Source organism: Camelina sativa, chromosome 5 (assembly GCF_030686135.1).
Source record: "Camelina sativa cultivar CO46 ecotype springtype chromosome 5, ASM3068613v1".
In the NCBI taxonomy this organism is placed as follows: Eukaryota; Viridiplantae; Streptophyta; class Magnoliopsida; order Brassicales; family Brassicaceae; genus Camelina; species Camelina sativa.
In genome coordinates, this window is record NC_141884.1 from 2,130,956 (window position 1) to 2,149,751 (window position 18,796).

At 36.3% G+C, this 18,796-nt stretch overlaps 4 protein-coding genes and 2 pseudogenes across 10 annotated transcripts; 1 reads left to right on the plus strand and 5 right to left on the minus strand.

Moving 5' to 3' along the window:
* Positions 1-355: 355 nt before the first annotated feature.
* On the plus strand, positions 356-976 carry LOC104788788 (jacalin-related lectin 24 pseudogene; annotated as a pseudogene).
* An 89-nt stretch (positions 977-1,065) lies between these two features.
* LOC104784969 (uncharacterized) lies at positions 1,066-2,034 on the minus strand. Its single transcript, XM_010510080.2, has 3 exons — positions 1,886-2,034; positions 1,605-1,742; positions 1,066-1,352 (listed from the first exon to the last, which is right to left on the minus strand). Exons 1-3 carry the CDS (start codon positions 2,006-2,008, stop codon positions 1,155-1,157), a joined length of 459 nt encoding a protein of 152 aa, XP_010508382.2. The 5' UTR covers positions 2,009-2,034; the 3' UTR covers positions 1,066-1,154.
* A 1,081-nt stretch (positions 2,035-3,115) lies between these two features.
* LOC104784970 (stearoyl-[acyl-carrier-protein] 9-desaturase 7, chloroplastic) lies at positions 3,116-6,115 on the minus strand. 2 transcript variants are annotated; one of them, XM_019245653.2, is made up of 4 exons: positions 5,649-5,956; positions 4,054-4,558; positions 3,455-3,973; positions 3,190-3,399 (listed from the first exon to the last, which is right to left on the minus strand). In XM_019245653.2, exons 1-4 carry the CDS (start codon positions 5,786-5,788, stop codon positions 3,337-3,339), a joined length of 1,227 nt encoding a protein of 408 aa, XP_019101198.1. In that variant the 5' UTR covers positions 5,789-5,956; the 3' UTR covers positions 3,190-3,336. The 2 variants fall into 2 exon arrangements, with proteins under 2 accessions (XP_010508383.1, XP_019101198.1); XM_010510081.3 differs by having other exon boundaries at positions 3,116-3,973; positions 5,649-6,115.
* A 1,881-nt stretch (positions 6,116-7,996) lies between these two features.
* LOC104788789 (putative L-type lectin-domain containing receptor kinase V.3 pseudogene) lies at positions 7,997-10,000 on the minus strand (annotated as a pseudogene).
* A 1,976-nt stretch (positions 10,001-11,976) lies between these two features.
* On the minus strand, positions 11,977-15,724 carry LOC104784971 (protein IQ-DOMAIN 14-like). 6 transcript variants are annotated; one of them, XM_010510082.3, is made up of 6 exons: positions 15,254-15,724; positions 14,581-14,657; positions 14,375-14,472; positions 13,323-14,258; positions 12,888-13,217; positions 11,977-12,809 (listed from the first exon to the last, which is right to left on the minus strand). In XM_010510082.3, the coding sequence occupies exons 3-6, from the start codon at positions 14,447-14,449 to the stop codon at positions 12,132-12,134; spliced, it is 2,019 nt and encodes a 672-aa protein (XP_010508384.2). In that variant the 5' UTR covers positions 14,450-14,472; positions 14,581-14,657; positions 15,254-15,724; the 3' UTR covers positions 11,977-12,131. The 6 variants fall into 6 exon arrangements, with proteins under 6 accessions (XP_010508384.2, XP_087307945.1, XP_019101199.2 ...); XM_087451819.1 differs by having other exon boundaries at positions 14,375-14,503; positions 15,254-15,642; XM_019245654.2 differs by having other exon boundaries at positions 14,581-14,676; positions 15,250-15,611.
* A 1,723-nt stretch (positions 15,725-17,447) lies between these two features.
* LOC104784972 (major pollen allergen Ole e 10-like) lies at positions 17,448-18,442 on the minus strand. Its single transcript, XM_010510084.3, has 4 exons — positions 18,296-18,442; positions 18,100-18,125; positions 17,765-18,005; positions 17,448-17,647 (listed from the first exon to the last, which is right to left on the minus strand). The coding sequence occupies exons 1-4, from the start codon at positions 18,348-18,350 to the stop codon at positions 17,613-17,615; spliced, it is 357 nt and encodes a 118-aa protein (XP_010508386.1). The 5' UTR covers positions 18,351-18,442; the 3' UTR covers positions 17,448-17,612.
* Between the last annotated feature and the right edge of the window lie 354 nt (positions 18,443-18,796).

The following is an 18,796-nucleotide window of genomic DNA, read 5'->3' on the forward strand; positions in this document are numbered from 1 at the left end:
GACAAGAGACTACCCACAACTAATAAATATTCATTTTTAAATTATTAATTTGTTTTACTCGGATGATTGTTCACTTGGCATCTGTTGAATTCTACATTGGCTTGTATGATTTGTGTTCTTTAATGCCTCTTGGAATTCAAAGAGTGAATGAGTAATCTTTACGTTTACAAGAGGCCCTTTTCTTTAATGTAGTGGAGACATTTCTACGCTTGATTCTCATGAACACCGTAAAGAGCAAGTCAAAAGATGACTCATCGTTTTCTTGCACAATCCCGTTCCCTGAGTCCGCCTATATATCCCCTTGCCTTACTCTGTATCCAATCACACTAGCTAGCACGCTTTATCTTCCACAAAAATGGTGGTGTTGAAACTCGGACCATTAGGAGAATATGACAAGATAGATCACTGGGAAGAAGCTGGCCATGACAAAATAAGTCACATATTCGTCACCTTTGATGATTCTTCTGTAACATCCATTCAGTTTGGATATGTGGAAAACGGAGATCTTGTCATGTCCAAAAAGTACGGCTCAGACGAAGAAAACCAAAGTACTCGAATTGTAAGTCTCACTCAACTCTCTTGTTTTTACCTCTAAAAACTATGTCAGTCTAATAATGAAATGGATTGATATTTCGTTTGGTTACTTGACACTAACCTGCAGTTGAGGCTGAACCATGAGTCTGAGTTTGTCATTGGCATTAGCGGAGAGATGCGTAACTGTAATATTTCCTCTCTGACGTTTCATACAAACGAAGGAAAGCACGAGGTCCTTTGTGCAGGATCGGAATCTGACCGGACAAGACCTGAGAGATTTGAGTTTCTTGCGGAAATACATGACCGCCGTGAGTTTGGAGGTTTCTTCGGATCTTGCGATTATTGTTCTCTTTGTTCGATAGGTCTCTATCTAAAGCCTATCCTCTCGAGCGACACACTATTAAGCAAGAAGTATGATCCAGTGCTCTTTTGGTTACTTTAACTTCAGAACACTTTGTTTTCTTGTTCCGTTTCATTATCTGAATAAAGAACTACTATAATTTATGTTATGCTAATGCTAATGAAGTGAGCTTTTGCCAACCAAGGAATGTATTCGAGTTTGTTGAGATCAAATAAAATTTAATTTCAAAGAATCAGAAAGAGTCGCTATTATAATATAGTTACGGAGGAGATAGGTCTGTGATTGACAAAGCTTTCTTCATTCTTTCCACGAGATTATGCAGAGTCTTCACAGCTTCTACATCAACAGTTTGGTTCACACACTGCTCCAAACCATCAACAGCTTCAGTTCTACTCTTCTGATGCTTAGCAGCCTCAAACTTGTCTTGACAAACCACAAGAGATCTATTCAACCTCTCCTACATTCATCAATCAAAATCAAAACACAAACTTGAATTAGTACGTGATCTCTAGTACTCAAAACTAAGCTATTGTCCTGGAATATAGAGAATCAAGGAGACAACAACCTACACTATCTTCATAAACACATTTGAAAAACGAAAGTTTAAGACACTACGGTCACTAAATTCTCAAAACTCATGTACAATTGAAAACTTGCCCTGCATCAACCTCTAACTAAACAAGAAACAGAGTTTTAAGAAGTGACTCACTTGGAACACAGACATCTCGTTATCGAAGTAGTTCTGTGCATTGGTGATTGGAACACTGCAACTCTCTGCACATCGACTAATCTCAGCGTGTGTTCTTGACCTATCAAAGCACTCATATGCACATTTGAAGTATGCCTTCTGCATCAACACAACAGCACAAAACATACCCTTTAGATAAAATCTCAGACTAAGCAAACTAAGTAGACATAAAGAATCAAACTTCAGGAACTTAGCAACTAGGAGAAATAAAACTGAGTCTAGGGAGAGAGAAAGAGACGAACTTGAAGGGTGAAATTGATGTGGTCTTGTACTGGAGAAAGAAGAGACTGAGATACAGAACTGACTTCGTTAACTCTCTTTCTGATTCTCTCTCTCACCATCTTCTCCTCCGCCGTCTGATCCATTATTTTCCCTAGGCCTGGGCATTCGGTTAACCATTCGGTTTCGGTTCGGTTGTATTCGGTTTCGGTTATTTTGAATATAGTAATATAGTAACCATTTGGATATTTATGAAATTTCGGTTTAGTTCGGTTCGGTTTCTTTCGGTTCGGTTTCGGTTTGGTTATTTAAATAAATAACCATAACTAACATAAATTATATTAACATTAACCAAATAAACCAAATATAACCAAAACTAACCGAATATAACCAAAATTAACCAAATATACAATAACAAAAATACAAAAAAGGGAAAAATATTGATTCAATTTTACAAAATAGTATTTAACTTTGTAAATTCAAAATAATAACATTTACATATATTGATTATTTAAAATATTTAATTGTTTTGAATCTAGAAATAATTTATATTTTAAGTTTATTTTATAGTTTTGCATAATATTAAGTATATAATATTTGATATCTTCTAGGTTTTCGGATATTTCGGTTAACCATTTAATTGTCGGTTCGGTTCGGTTCGGTTTCGGTTAGTTTGGATATAGATTTTTACTAACCATTCGGGTATTTGAAGAATTTCGGTTCGGTTCGGTTTAGTTTTTTTCGGTTCGGTTTCGGTCGGTTATTTGGTTATCGGTTATTTTGCCCAGCCCTAATTTTCCCCGGCGACTTGGATTTTCTTTATTTACTACTTCAACCTCAGTTTCTTCTCCTGTTCTGTTCCAATGACAATGATGATTCACGCACAAATTTCGAATCTTTTTAACTTTGCAGTAGAAAGGAAATTAAAGATTGAACAGCCTCCTTCCCCAAGTTCATAGGTTAGAGCTTCAACCGCCTCCCATGGCGGAATCAGTGAAACACTACCTTATTGGGCTTTTAAATTTGGGCCCATTAACGAACATTATCAATCTCCTTTACACGTGACGTGGCTGAAGCAAGTTTCTTATAAATGTGAATATGAAACAGTGCCAAATCAAAACTTGATCTTAAACATCTTAACCAATGATTGATAACTGTAAATTTATATGGAAGATTCATTATGATTATCAAAATTGCTAAAAAGCCACATGAGTTGTTGTTGTTGTTGTCTAAGAAAACAGAAGAAACTCGGAGAGACAAAAACAAAACTAACCTGAACTGCAAACAAAACTCCACAGAGAAAACTGAGTACAGACCAGACTTCAACTGTTTTTAACTACTACAAAAGTGTACTAAGAAGGGACCAATGACCCAAAACATATAGTGTGACTGGGAAAAACAAAGATACTAAAATCACTGCTTCTCAACTTTGTAAACTAGTAGACCGACGAACATTATCAGAAACCATAGTAATCTACACCAATTTCAAAAGCAGACTGATGAAATGAGTAACCGAGAGCGGAGAGAGGGTTCTTTTGTCTGTGTCCTTTTTAGAGCTGCACTTCTCTGTCATGTATCCAGCTGAAAGGAATCTTGGGTCCTTTCTTGGCTCTTGCTTGAGCTCTCTCATCCAATCTCTTGATTCTTGGAGACAACCCGCATAGATAGTCTTGTGCTTTGTTTCCTTCACCTGAGAGCCCGGTTAACTCCCCAATTTTCCACCTACCAACCAAAAACTCAAGAATGTCTGCGTAGTCTTTGGCAGTGTAAACACCGAGCCTCTGAGCCACGGATGAGAAGTTGTCAAAGAGGTTGTCGTTGCGCCCATCGTACATCAAGTGAGCAGGCATTGAGATTTTCTTTCTCATCATGTCTGCAAAAGCCATGACTGTACCATCAGGATCAATCTCAAGGAGCTTCTCAACTATCTTGGTGTATGCAGTTTCATGACGCTTCTCGTCTGCAGCTATTGTGCCACATATTTGTGCTAGTTTGAAGTCCCCATGCTCTTTGGCTTGGCGGGCTGTGTTTCCGTGAGAGATGAAGGTCGCTCTTTCTTGGAATGAAGTATAGATGAAGCCAAGGTAGGGATTATTCTCTGTCCGCGGATCCTATGAAAACAAAAAAAAGTTAAAGCATTAGGAAGTCATATTAACCAGAATTTATGTAAATTTTTCGAAACTAATCTCACCATTCCGGATCCAATCAAGTACTGAATGGTCTTTTCGATCTGCCTCATGTCAACACGACCAGACAAGTAAAGGTATTTGTTCAGAAGATCACCATGTCGGTTTTCCTCTGCTGTCCAAGCTCTTGTCCAGATAGCCCATGAAGTAGGACTAGCACCTGTTTCATCCCTAACTCCGTCCAAAGTGTTCAACATAGTTTGGTAGGTGGGAAGTGCTTCTTCTGTGATCATGTCCCCGACCAAAACAACAAAGTAATCATCAGGGAGCTCTCTAGCCCTCTCTCTTAACTCTCTTACCTGATCTTCAAACCCATCCGATGCAGGATCAGGCAAGAAATCCTGGGGTTGCCAAGACTTCTCCACATCCTTGAGATGAATCAGAAGGTTCTCCTCGGCCCAGTTTTCCATAGATTTGAAGATCTCGATCTTTTGAGGTGGCATGGAGTGCAAGACTTGAACATGCACTTCCTTAGGTGGCGTAAATGGCTTCTTCAAACTCTCAACCTCCCTGCATCAACCAAAAAAAAAAGAGTATTTTCAGCAATCTAGTTTTCCCCATTGAAACTATCAAGAAAGGTCCCATTTCTGATATACAACCAAAAAAAGAAAAACAAGAACACATTTGATTGCATTTAGATAAGCATTCATATCTCCATTTCCAAACACATTAGTCTATGCGTTCAAGATAAACAATTCCACAATCCTGATTCCTGACTAACAAACACTAGAAATGTTTAATCATAAGACAGAGTTCAATGTGAAACACAAAGAAAGATTGCAGGGAGAGGAAGAAACAAAGAAGAAGAAAAAGAGTGAATGAATTAGAGAAAAGCGTGAAAAAAAATTTGGACGGAAACTAAAGAGAGAGAGAGGACACGAAGTAAGCATGCATAGACGCAAGATTGTCTGTCTACTACAGAAAGGAAGCCCTGTAAGAAGCGTGATATCAAACGTAATGCCTTTGAAGAAAAGGAAACAGACGTAAAGTAATACGTTCAAGAAATGAGTAAGCAACAAGTGGACATGCATTTCACCATTAAATGTAACAAAAGACAAAGCCAAAAAATCAACCAGATTAAAAAACAAAACTTTCCTCACGAAAATAAATCAGGATTTAACCAATCTAAAACATCACTATACAATACAGGAGATAACTAGAACAAGACTATATACTGTTAATCTTAACTAACCACCAATCAAAGAGCAATCTAAATAATGGTAAAGGTAAAAGATTTGATACATGGAGCAATCTAAGGAGAAACGTGAATAAATCTAGAGACTACTAGGGAACAGTCAACAACATGAGATTCAATAAAAGAAAACGTAAACGAGCAATGAATCGTTCAAGAACAGAGGATGGCTACATGTTTCTTATAAACCCAGATGAAAAAGGATAGCACTTTGATTGAAATCACAGTCGAGATTAAGCAAATGTTAAGTAAATAACAATGAACTAAACAGAGAAAACCCTAGATCCAATATCCCAAAAAAGAACAAAGCAAAACCCAGAACAAAGATGAACCAAATCTCTTATTATACTTTGTTGGCAGAGAGAATCAAAACTAGATAAGAGAAGTATATGGGAGAAAGAGACTGACTTGGCGCCGGAGCTGAGAGCCGGAGAAGACGAAGCGAGGCAGAGGAACTTAGGAGATCTGAAAGAAGCGATAGGCGGACGAGTCGAGGAAGGGAATTTGTAAGGCTGAGATGCCACCAAAGGGTTAAGCTTTAGAGCCATTTCTTTGATATGAATCGAATCGTTCTTTCTACTAAATTGCTCTCTCTCAATCTCAATCTCTATCACTCGGTTCTGGGTTTGGCTCTGGCTCTTTTTTTGTTTTGGTTCTCTCAGGTTCAGTTTCGTCCACAGAAAGAGAATGCTTATGAACAGCGTAGAGAGCAAAGGAGAGGTAAGTAATAGTAAGAGAGAGAGAGAGAAATATAGGAAAAATAAAATATTATAATTAATAATATAAGGAATATGACGTCATATTTACGTGAACGCTAATAGAAAAAAATGAGTATCTGTTCTAAAATACCCTTGAGATGAGAGATATTTTTGGTAGAGTATCCATGTCGGTAATAGAATTGTATCAAATACTAGTTACTAGTATAAAAAGTCAACAATGAATAATGATACAACAACACATCGACGGCCACTATATTAAATAGTGTAGTACAAAATAAGGTGGAGTTGATTAAAACATTTTGTTGATTAAAATTTTTTATTGAGTAGAATAGTTAAGTTGAAAATATATGACTTTTAAGCACTTAGGTGTCATAAGATGATGATGATGCTTGTGAACGCTTAAGTAATAAGGATTAATTATCATTAGATGACTTTGTATACATATATAATTAATTTGGGTATTAGCTCTTAACAACTCGATTAGCAATGAGAAGGGGTAAAGAGGTCAATACAAGTACACTATATAGTACTAGTATTTGATTTTTTGTAATTGTTTCAATCGAACGTACTCAGGGCGTGAGTATCCACGAAAAAGCCAAATAAGTTGAGAGAGAGAGAGAGAGGGGACAAGTGTCATTGGGTCTCCACGTGGATGTCCCACTTGGCATATGAAAACTCTATTGACCGTACGTTGTTGGGTTCGATGGTTTTTGTTTTGTGCATTTTTAGGCTTCTATTACTCTTCTGCCAAGTTTAGCACAACGTTTTGAGCCTTTGATCGGACAACGTTTTGAGTATTTGATCGCACAACGTTTCTCATTTAGAACCGTGACATTAAAAAAAAAAAAAAGCCAACTTAATGGCATTTGCATATTAACAACGTGGCAATTCAGACTTTTTTAATTTATTTCTTTTTTGCAATATTTTCTAGAGTGAACAGTTGTTCTTGTTCGTGATTGCGATTGAAAATTTATTTTACTTGATCGCATTTTATCTTCTGAGAAAATTAACGTTATGTAACTGCATATTATGGATTTATTAGTCTAGTTTTGATTTTGAATTTCGCAGTAAAAGAAAACAAAATTATAGCACAATGATGGAAACGTTATATATGTAACTCCAAATTAACGTTATGTAACTTCATATTATGGATTTATTAATTCTTTAAATAAACAAATGATTATTGGGTTTGGCATGAATCTAGTATTGAAAAATACTTACGTTCACCCCCTCTTCTCTCAGCCAATCAGAATCTTCCATCTAATATTTTATTTCAAAAATAAATTAAAATTAAATTAAAAAACAAACCAAATTAAGGAAACAAATTCTGTATACTTTTAATTAAGGAAAGTTAAATATTGGCTTGGTTTAGATTTTTAAACTTAGAATAAAATTATGTCGGTGTGGGTTTACAAATGAAGTGGTTAGGCTTTAGATTTTACAATTAAAACGAAATTATATGTCAGTTTGGGTTTACAAATGAGGTGTTTAGGGTTTAGATTTTACAATTAGAACGAAATTATATGTCGGTTTGGGTTCACAAATAAGATAGTTAGAGTTTTGATTTTACAAGTAGAACAAAATAATATGTCGGTTTGGGTTCACAAATGAGATGTTAGGGTTTAGATTTCACAATTAGAACGAAATTATATGTCGGTTTGGGTTCACAAATAAGATGGTTAGGGTTTAGATTTTATAAGTAGAACGAAATTATATACGGTTTGGGTTCACAAATGAGATGGTTAGAGTTTAGATTTTATACTAGTATTAGTCACACATTTTGGTTTTTCTTTTCTTCCTCAAAGCTCTTCTTTTCTAACGAAACAAAAACACATTAGTTAAGAGTTAACAAACAATATCGATTAAGCCAATTAGCACAAAAAAAATAAAAATAACCGAAAACATAAGTAGAAAACAAAGAGAAACACACACTTCTCTGGTCATGTATAATAATAAATACACCGCCAAGTTTAAGTATGAACACAAAGATATTTTATGAAGCAAACACCGTCACATGTTGTACAGTTGAAGTTCTCATCAAAAACCTCGAGAATCAATTTCTTTTTACCGTCCGACGGAAGTCATCGGTTCCGTAATCGTCAAGTTACCTGCAGATTCTGTAATCTCCGTATCAAGCACGTTTTTGTACGTCTCGTACCATTTTCCCAACTTCTCGGTTCTGACAATGTCCAGGAGATTATCCGGAAGCTCAGAAACTTCGTCCAATATCTTAACCACCATAGCCATATCCGGCCTAACCTCTTTAGCTTGGTGCGAACATAACACTCCTAGCTTCAGAACAAGCTCGAGTTGTCCCTTATCATGATCAGGTCGGATACTTTCATTCACCGCCTCTACAATATCGCCGTTTTCCCAACGATTAATCGCCCAATCCGCAAGAACGACCTCTTCAGGCTCTGCTCGTGGCTCAAACAGCTTTCTACCACAAGACACTTCAAGCATAAACACACCAAAGGCATACACATCTGTTCCCGTGGTTGGTCTTCCGGTTCTCATGAGCTCTGGTGCCATATACCCGAATGTTCCAGCTACTCTAGAGGTTTGAGGATCATACCCTTGATCATATAGCTTAGCCAATCCAAAATCTCCAAGACTTGCATTCATCTTGTCATCGATTAGGACATTTGCTGGCTTGATGTCTCGATGAATCACGACTTGTACCCACTCGTGATGGAGATAGGAAAGTGCGGATGCAACGTCTTTGATAATCTTGAAACGTTGAGTCCAAGAAATCTGTTCTTGATCTGATCCGCCGTAGAGGTACTTGTCAAGGCTTCCATTGGGCATAAAGTCATAAACCAAATAGAGCTCTTCTTTGTATCTGCAATAACCAAGAAGCCTAACTAGATTAGGGTGTCTAAGACGACCAATTGTTGCTATCTCGGCCAAGAATTCTCTCATTCCTTGACTCGAACCATGAGAAACCCGCTTAACAGCAATTGTTGCAGCTGAACCTGGTAGTGTGCCTTTAAAGACCTGACCAAACCCTCCTTTGCCTAGAAGTTGTTTGAAACCGTTTGTGGCTTTAAACAGTTCTTTGTAAGCAAACCTATGTGGTCCATTTTGAATCTCCCACTCCTCTAAAACCTCTTGAACCTTTTGGTTTCTCCTATATAAGAAGAAACTAAAAGCTGATGCAACCATTGCAACAAAGAGAGCCAATGCCAAGCCAGTCGCCCAAAGAATCCGATTTACTAGTGATTTTGGCTTGGGATATGGAGGAAACGTCGGTATCCCAAAATCCAGTTCTGGAACAATCAGAGTGGTAAATCTATACCAAATATAAATGTAGTGCAGTGCCCTAACCGAACCCGTCGAGGCTGAGAAGCCGACATACATTTTCTCCAAAAGATGCGGTGAGAGATCCTGGTTTAGCGAAAGAAGTGGCTGCTTTGGGTAATAAGACTCCTCTGGCGATGATAAGGTGACATTAAGCTGTTTCTCCTTCCGGCTATACAAAATCGTGACTCGGAGTAGATTTCCACTAATCAAAGAAAGATTTCTAAATTGACCTTCTTGATCATAATAACCAGCTGGAGCAGATACAATAGACTTCATCCCATTTATGTTGATACCAACATGGTTATCATTAATGTCGTCGAATTCATCATCTTTGTTTATGTCCAGCTCCACAGCGACGATATGATTTGAGCTGTTCCCGTTATTTGCTTCATTGAAGATTCCAAGGTACTGATCTGCCGATGCATCAGGAATGCCTCTTGTAGGAGAGATCACGAAGGCCATACCGTGAGAGCCTTTGTGCTTATGCTCAGGGGCAATAGCAAAAAAGAAGGTGAAAGAGAAATCAGTCATTGCACCGGTGAGGGAATTCTTGAAAAGGAATGGCTTGTCATCGAATCCTTGACCATATGCATGCTTCGTGGTGCTCGTCAACGTCCTGGAACCTTTGAAAATTCCGGCAGATCCCTCCCAAACCAGCTTGCCATGGGAGTTTTCAGTACAACAGAACAAAGCAAGGATCAAGAAAATTACTCGTAAGTTGATTCTGTGAGACATCATCTTTCATCGATGAGTTGAGAAACTAGGAGCTTAGTTTATATTCTGAAGAGCATGATGGAAGTCAACTAAGCCATAAAAAAAGCGCATGAAGTAGTCAAGCTCCACAAAGAACTAAAATTAGAAAGATTGCTACAAGTTGCAGAGTCAATGCTTCGACATCAGTTAATTAACCAATTTGTATCTTTAAGAGACTAAACTAATGACTGTAGACACACAAAAAACCATATGAAATAGTCAAGACCTGCAAAGACTTATAACAGAGAGCTACAAGTTACAGGGTCAATGACTGAAACCAATTAATTAACTACTTAGAGACTTAATGGTATCCCAAACCTCCATGAACCATGGAAGAACCAATAAACTAGTTAGGCAAAATTACTTTTTTATGTTTTGGTCAGAAGATAATATTCCACATCAACATCTTACAATAGTAGACCCAATATACCTTATGACATATGTTCACTACAAAGTCACAGCCTTGTTCAAAATATTTAAGATGAAATAACTACACCAGAAATCCTAATTAACTAAACCAGAGATGAGAGAGCCCAAACTAGGTTATTAACCGGTTTACCCTGTCACACGAGCGCATTACGAACGTAGCCAGGAGGGGCATTCTCCTGTCATGCTCTCAAGTTGATCCTGAAATATATTTTTTGCTTAGTACCATAATTGTCCAAATGTCACATAAAATGTCCAACACGATATATTCTTACCATAATTGTGTCTATGAGGCTCTTACGATCCAACTCTCCTTTGCAAAGCAGGCTTTTCAGCTCACCCACTACCTTTTGATTATCATCCAAGTCGGAGCAAGTGTCACTGCCGGAGTACTTTTATCTCTTTTTCTCTAATACTAGGAAATGTTATTTTGTAATTATATACTTTAAAAGATTTTAATAACTTATTTAATAAATTGATTATTTAATAGTTTATATCACATAAATATACTTTTTCGTACAAAAATTTGAAAATGTTTCCCTCAATTATTGTTTTTTAGTTTTCTTAGTTCCTTCAATAGGATTTATACTATCCAACAAACGCAAAAAAATTAACATATTATTTATTATATTATGTAGATTCAATTATGAGAATAAATATTATCCATGATATTTGATCCAAAACTAAAAATACTCGGAAATGATTGATGAAGTCATATATTGAAATCATATGGGAAATGATTCACTTGTACTAATATAAATGAGATCAAAACCTAACTTATGTATATTTACAAGTTTAAAACAATTTGTTTTTGATAAAGTAATATGAATATATATAAAATATATGTTAATTAACTATATACTGATAAATTATACATGATTCGAATAATTTTAATAAGTAAATAGAAATTGAAAATATTTAAATAATAACTTCATGTGAATTGTTTATTTTAAAATGAATACAAATATAAAAGCAAAATAAGGAATACACTACATATGACAAGTAAAATTGAAGAAAAAAAACGATACATCATAATGTTCATAATATAGAAAGAATATACTTGTAGAACTAATATCCCAAAAAAAATCAAATGAATTATTGGTTATTCTTATTGGTGATAATGAATTATTCCCATACATGATAAGTTCTATATATTTTCTATATAAAACCAGGCGACATATGTCAACAAATCCAATATCTTAATTTACTGGAAAGTTGTCTCTGAAACATTAAATTTAAAATCTAATCAGAGAAACAACTATACTCATCAGTTTGGTTTCCCCTATGTATTTTGATTTAGTCTCTGATGAGGTTCTGTCACAGGGTATAAGAAGAAGTCGTATTGATCATACGTTTTATCTGAATCTAGTCTTAAGATGATGATCTTGATCATACGTTTTATCTGAATCTAGTCTTAAGATACTTTGTGTTTTGTTCTAGTTTCTACCCAACAGATTTAGGTCTTGAATCCTACCTTTGGTGACATTTTACGCTTTTGAATTGCTTCAATTGTATTACCAACTCTCATGCTCATATGACTCTAAAAACTTCTACTTCAAACCAAATCCTCTGTTGTTGTTTATGTTTTACCTTTTTATTATGTTACAACACTCAAAATCAACACCACCAACCATAAGTGAAGCAAAAGCAACAAAATAAGGAAAGAAAAAAATGTTCAAATCAAAAGAGATCACACAAATCTGTTAAATTCCTTTCTCCCAACTGTCGAGGCAGAGGAACCAATGCTCAAATTTCCTACTGATTTAAGTGTCTTGTGTTTCTCAAGAACCACACCTCCAGGTGAACCAGGACTCCTTTGGCTGCTGCTGTTGCTCATGACCAATGACCCTTTGTTCCATCTAAACGTATCGAGACCTTGCTGTTGTGTAGGGGGATACGACATTCTCCTCTTCTCGCTGACAGGTGTACCCATCACTCTCTCCTTTGGATTGCTGTTTGGTCTAACTTTTGCCTTTGCAGAGACTGTTGGAGCCATGTAACTTGGGAATGGAGGGCAGCTTGTGAGGCTGTCATCATCCTTGAATGGAGAATCTTGACCTCTTATTAGTCTTCCTCTCGAGTATCTTGATGTCCCTGTGTGTCTTGATGGAGTGAGCAGTGTAGATCTGGACGATCTAGGTGTTGAACTGTCAAAGTGGTTGTCAAGTCTTGTATGGTGTTTTTTGCTTGACTGAGACAGAGGACTTGGACACAGTCTTGATGGTGTTAGCCTAAAATCTCTTACTGGTTGACTATAGCTCGGTGCAGGACTAGCAAGAGGATTCTGCCGGTCCGCCCAGTTCCACCATTGAGGGAACCCACCTGAAGAACGATTCTCCTGAGTAGACTTGGGACTGTTTTTCCACAACTGCACAGAGATAGAGACGTTAGCAAAAAACTGTATCAACATGATGATGGCATGAGGAAGGAAGGAGTTGAGTATTACCTTGCGAGAATATGCATAGGCCATGGATCTTTCTCTCTTGATGATAGCCTCAGTCTTTCTCTGTGATCTTGCATCCCTTTCCTCTTTTGTCAGCACACTGTCATCCCAATTATCATTACCAGCTTCAGTTGCAGCCCATTTGGCTTCATCTTTCTCAACCTGAGCTTTGTTTTCCAACACTTTGATGCGACGTGACTGGATTTGGGATTGAACACGGACCACTTGCTGCATGTACTTCATTGCATTTATCGTCTGCCGCTTCACACTGTATCCTCTCACCACCCCTTGAAGCCTGACTAGACCTTTGAGAGCTCTGAAACTCTTCCTTGCCTGTTTCACTCTCAAGTCAGTAACTTCCTTGTCTCGGACATAGAGGCTAGTGTAATGTGCAAATCTTGAAACAGAAACTTAAAAATGTGTATACAGTATACGTACCATGAAACCTCTGAAAGCTCCTTGAATCTTTGTTGCAGAAGCATGTTGAACCGAAAGTGTTGGCTCTGGTCTATAAACAATCTCTCGTCGCTGAACAGCTCTAGGCGAAACCGCTCTTGGAGAAGGGAGCTTAGGCGTAGTGGGTCTTGGAGCATCTAATCTTGGTGGGTCTGCTCTTGGAGATGGTGGCTTAGGCGTAGTGGGTCTTGGAGCTTCTAATCTTGGTGGCTCTGCTCTTGGAGAAGGTGGCTTAGGCGTAGTGGGTCGTGGAGCATCAAATCTTGGTGCTTCTGCTCTTGGAGAAGGAGGCCTAGGCGTGGTAGGTCTTGGAACATCCAATCTTGGTGGGTCTGCTCTTGGGGAAGGAGGCTTTGGCGAAGGAGGTCTCGGAGTGTCCAATGTTGGTGGTGGCTCTACTCTTGGAGAAGGTGACTTTGAAGAGACGGCTTGTGGGGAGGCACCTCTTGGTGAACTTGTTCTTGGAGAAGGAACACTTGGAGGAGTAATTCTCTGAGAAGGTACTCGAGTAGAAGCAGGCCTTAGAGGAGGAGCATTGGCAGAGGCTGATGCTGGCTTTGATCGATCAGAGGGCTTTGGCGAAAGGGATCTTGGAAGGTCGGCTCTGGAAGAAGAAGAAGAAGGCTTTGGCGAAAGGGATCTTGGAACTTCAGCTCTAGGAGAAGGAGGCTTTGGCGCAGCGGCTCGTGGTGAGGCAACTCTTGGAGAAGTTGGTCTTGGAGAAGGAACCCGAGGAGAAGCAGGCCTCAGAGGAGGAGGAGGAGAGACTGAGAATGGATTTGGTCTGTCAGGAGTAGGAGGCCTGAAAACAAGATTATGATCTCTCGCAGCCTCGCCCAAGATCTTTTCAATACTACTAGGCTCTCGCTTCCCAAAACCTTTCTTCCTTTTTTCTTTTCCACTCTTTATCTCTGTTTCCTGTTGCAAGTAAAATGGTCACCAAGAGACAAAAGTAACTCATCAAAAAACTCCTTAAAATCCAACATCTTTGCAAGCTTAAAGTAAACGTTTCTTTTAGAGTAAAACAAGCTTACATTGCCAAGCTTCTCTTTGGAATGTGGAGTAAAAACCCTTTTGATTGCAGAAAACCAACTTCCTTTCTTCACCATTTTTCCAACATTACTTTCCTTATCTGTCAACACAATTCAACAGCAGAACACAACCTTTGTTTTAAAGATCTATGCATGGAGAGTTTTAAGACCACTACAACAGTGTATTACTCATCAGAAGCATTTCTTACTGAGATAGATGGATAAGATTTTGGGAAAAGACGCAAGTTAGCATGATTGCTCTGTAGTCCCAAAAAAAAACTCTTACCTGCATGATCCAAAAGAAACTGCAGTTAAAAGACAAATGAAAGAAAATCAAAGGCAGATCCAAAGAAACTCAAATACAGAAACTGCCAAAGAGAAGGAAAGAGAGAGAGAGAGGTGTTTTTGAGTTTGTTGAGCTTCCATGAAAAGGAAGTTTTAACTTTTTGACAAATCTTAGCTCAACTCTTCAGATTAGGTGAACTAACTAAATCAACACAAAACTTGCTTGCTCTATTGCAACAAAAGAGAGTGTGAGAGAGACACACAGAGACAAAGAAGACAGCTTTCAAGTTGTGAAATTCTCAAAATTTAATATGCAGAATAATATCATTAAACTAAAAAAAGTTTCAATTTTGCTTAAGAGAATTTAACTCAGAGAACAAAAACAAGTCACAAGTGAGTTCTCTCTCTCTCTCTCCCCTCAAGTATCATGTGTTTTGTTTCACATCCCAACAAGAGTAGAGACATCAAAGTAAACACACAGAACAAGAAAAGACAGATCTTTTGAAACAACCCAGAAAACCAAAAAGTGAAAACTATAAAATCAAGAAACAGAACTACCTTGCGTATAATCATCACTAAGCAACAAGAATTACTTACCTCGATTCTAAATCTTCTCAAAAGAAACTAGGAAAGAGAGAGAGAGAGAGAGAGAAAGAAGCAAAGGGCAGAGAAGAAAGAACTCTTGTCTGGTAAATTTCCCTATTCTCTTTTGTCTATCCTCTCCTCTGCTTGCTTCCTCTCTCAGCTCTCATATCTTTCTAACGCACAGTAAAGAAATAGTATTTTAAGAAAACATTAATTAGTCTTCTAAATACTAATCCTTTTTAGTAGTGTGTGTGTGTGTGGGTAAATTACTTTGAAAATGGTTGAAAAGTCTGCAACTTTGGATCTGGGTCTAGTTGGTAAATTTTGAAACTTTTTTCCTTCCTTGCTGTTTTTTTTTCTCTTACTACCTTTTTGGATTTAATCAAATCGATTTTACCATCATGAAGAGAGAGAAAGAGTTGTTCACTTTATCACTCAATGTTGGCTTTTTTCACTAACCACAAAACTCATTCCTAACCAAACAACGGTAACACGATTTTCTTAGTGGACTTAATATGTTAGATTAGTATATCATAAATAGTGTTTTATAGGGAGACTTCTTGATAACTTTTCATCTCCAAACGTAGACAACAACTGATTTAACTTTTTTTTTGTGATTACTTATTTTTAACCATTTCTTTAGTTGATAGGATGTGATGTCGAACTGTACTTCTCAGTGTTACCATGAAAATAATTATTGAATGTTTTTTCTAGCTAATAAAGATTATAACTGAAGAAATGCAACATGAATTGTCTAAATTTATTTTAAGCTACCTTTTGTAAAAATTTTAAAGAAAATAAAGACGTCATAGTTGCATAATTAAAGAAACATAAAGCTTTCCTATTATAATCAAAGACAGCAACAGAAAGAAAAGCAGAAGCAGGTCTCAAAGAAGAACTATGCCCATTATTATCGTTTGTTAAGTATATTTGTTCCTGTCCCCTCGCCCAACGAGTATATATATTTTTATTGAATTTTTAATATATATTTTAGGTTTAGTGGAGTGAGCCATTCTGATTTGTTGTTTATTTTATCTGGTGTATAATATACAAATCATAATTACGACAGTCGCTTTTAAAATTTTTGTAAACGACCAACAAAAATACTATTAGTATGAGTTTTTTTTTGTTTGGTATCGACAGAATCTGATGAAATTTTCATAGACGAGGTTGATTCTCTTTGTTGTCTCTCATGACTTACGCGCTCACATCTCGCGTGTGGTCGTCTCACTTTTTTGCCGTCATTAATTTGTGCAGTACTTGCCAAATGTGTTAGTTCACGTGACATGGACCAATCACTGTTCTCCTCTTGGACATGTTGGGGTTAAAAGTGGAGGAGTATTTGAACTTATTTGGAGCCGAGGCAGCGTGGCTGTACTAGTGTTGTTTCATGTTATGGGGCGGGATAAGGTTTCTTCTCAACCAGACTCGTCCTCCTCGCTAGTTATTGGTCTAGACATGCGAATCAAATGTACCAAATTACATATAAAAAGTCCACGGACTTGGAAAACATGATTTACTAATTGGGTGTTAAAAACACATTTAATTTTATTTTAACTTTGGAATACAATTCAAAGCAAGAATATTAGCATAAAATATTTCAACTAAGTGACAAGACAAGACTTCTTCCCATATTCATTCCCACTAATAACCCGTCTTCGTATGCTGGTCACATTTGCTCGTGTGTGTGATTTAATTATTAATTTTTCATCATTAAGACCTAACCTAACCCTACCTATATATGATAATGATACCATCATATATTCTTATGTATAAGGGGATACCCAACATAGATTATCTTTGGTTGATATGATGCTGATATATAATTGACCTCAGCTGATAATTAATAAAATTAGGTGATCTATAGCCATATTTCTTGTACTCTATATCTCTTTTTTTTTCTATCTCATAAAACCACAACAACATTACTTTATGTCATATGGTTTACTAAAAAGAACATAGTTAAGACTTTTATGATAACCGTAGAAAACTTTTGAATGTGTGTAATATATGTGTTAGCCTGTTAGGTTTTGCTGGTAAGAATATAAAACTATAGTATTACTTTATATCTATTTAGGCAAAAACATTAAAGAATTCACATCTAACGTTTATGTATTTATTTATGTAGCACTGCATAACCAAATCAAATATAGTTAAGTTTATTAATTGGTATTATATTTATAAGTTAATGCAGAGTTAGATGAAGTATCGATAAAATTATATTTTATTGCTTTGACAATGACATTTAGACTCAAACATTTAGCTGTTGAAATTTGAAAAATCGAAACATCAAAACTTCAAATAATTATTAACTGCAGAATTTCAAGTCTGGTCCTCTATCTTCTTGCAACAAAGTCGAAGCTTCATATGTTTACGTATGAAATTTATAAATGCAATTTCCGTAGCCTGTAAATAAGAAAAAGTTCATTTGAGATCAGACCAAACAAAAGTTAGATCAGTTACGCTATCTAACTGGAACCAAACACTAATATATAAAAAAAAAAAGATAAAAAGGAAACTCACTAGGATCAGTTACGCTAATGAAACCAGAGCCTTCGAATTGGCAGTTCCAGAAATTTCTTCCTAGAGTTTGGTAGTAAAGATTCATGGCAACAGAAGCAGCACTAATGAGACTATTTGGAGAATAACATGCACCTCCTTCCGATATAATCTTACAATCGACTTTCGAACACGCGTAGTCTATGTTTTGTTGAAGTTTATTGGTAGCCGTAGAAGGTTTAGCAACACACCATTGTCTGGGGCTCTGTAACAAAAGATCAAACTCAAAGAGCATTATACAAAAAAAATATATATAACTTGTCTGTTTTCACTTAATTATGAGTAATCTAATTACTTACATCTGCCTTGACTTCCATGAAATTTCCTTTTGTAAGAAAAACATTAAAAAGAAAAAACACAAAAATTATTACAGATTTTGGAATATCTTACGAAATTAAGATTTTGAAATGATCTGTAACGTCCGGTCCGTATGTATATAGATTGATCGATATAGTAATTGTATATTAATCACACATGATGATTAGTTGTGATTACCTGACCAAAGAGATAAGAAGACGATGAAACAAATACATATTTGTGCTTTAGCCATGTTTGATTTTGTTTGACGTCTGAAACCTCCTCTACAACTTTGTTTTAAAACTATAGGTTAACCCCCATTACCCATCTCTTATATATAGAGAGATTTGGAATAATATATATAATTATTAAATTTAAAGTGTGAATTAATATTATATAAACAGAAAATTAAAATAATATATTGTTTTATAGTAAATTTTCAATCATCTCTAAAACAATTATATATACAGATAAAGTTTGTGATTTTTTGGTAATTTTAAGATTTGTTTATGACTATAATTAATAGCTTATGCCAACAATTATATATTATATTTTAAGCTAATTGTATGATATATATCCCAGCATAATTAATATTAATGTCTATATAGTAAGTACTACATAGTAAGACTATCCTCATTGGTTTAGTTTCTTAGTTGTTTCTTAAGGCATTTTTAATAATAAAAAAAAGAGAAGAAACTT

Coding starts and splice junctions, on each gene's coding strand:
- LOC104784970 (XM_019245653.2), bottom strand. CDS start 5,788: ATGGCTCTAAAGCTTAACCCTTTGGTGGCATCTCAGCCTTACAAATTC. Junction 3,974..4,053: donor ACTTGATTGGATCCGGAATG/GTGAGATTAGTT, acceptor TTGTTTTCATAG/GATCCGCGGACAGAGAATAA. Junction 3,400..3,454: donor GAGCCAAGAAAGGACCCAAG/ATTCCTTTCAGC, acceptor AAGGACACAGAC/AAAAGAACCCTCTCTCCGCT.
- LOC104784972 (XM_010510084.3), bottom strand. CDS start 18,350: ATGGCTAAAGCACAAATATGTATTTGTTTCATCGTCTTCTTATCTCTT. Junction 18,126..18,295: donor CTTCTTATCTCTTTGGTCAG/GTAATCACAACT, acceptor TTCTTACAAAAG/GAAATTTCATGGAAGTCAAG. Junction 17,648..17,764: donor CATTAGCGTAACTGATCCTA/GTGAGTTTCCTT, acceptor TCTTATTTACAG/GCTACGGAAATTGCATTTAT.
- LOC104784969 (XM_010510080.2), bottom strand. CDS start 2,008: ATGGATCAGACGGCGGAGGAGAAGATGGTGAGAGAGAGAATCAGAAAG. Junction 1,743..1,885: donor ACATCAATTTCACCCTTCAA/GTTCGTCTCTTT, acceptor GTGTTGATGCAG/AAGGCATACTTCAAATGTGC. Junction 1,353..1,604: donor ACGAGATGTCTGTGTTCCAA/GTGAGTCACTTC, acceptor TGATGAATGTAG/GAGAGGTTGAATAGATCTCT.
- LOC104784971 (XM_010510082.3), bottom strand. CDS start 14,449: ATGGTGAAGAAAGGAAGTTGGTTTTCTGCAATCAAAAGGGTTTTTACT. Junction 14,259..14,374: donor CCAAAGAGAAGCTTGGCAAT/GTAAGCTTGTTT, acceptor TACTTGCAACAG/GAAACAGAGATAAAGAGTGG. Junction 13,218..13,322: donor GAGCTTTCAGAGGTTTCATG/GTACGTATACTG, acceptor AGAGTGAAACAG/GCAAGGAAGAGTTTCAGAGC.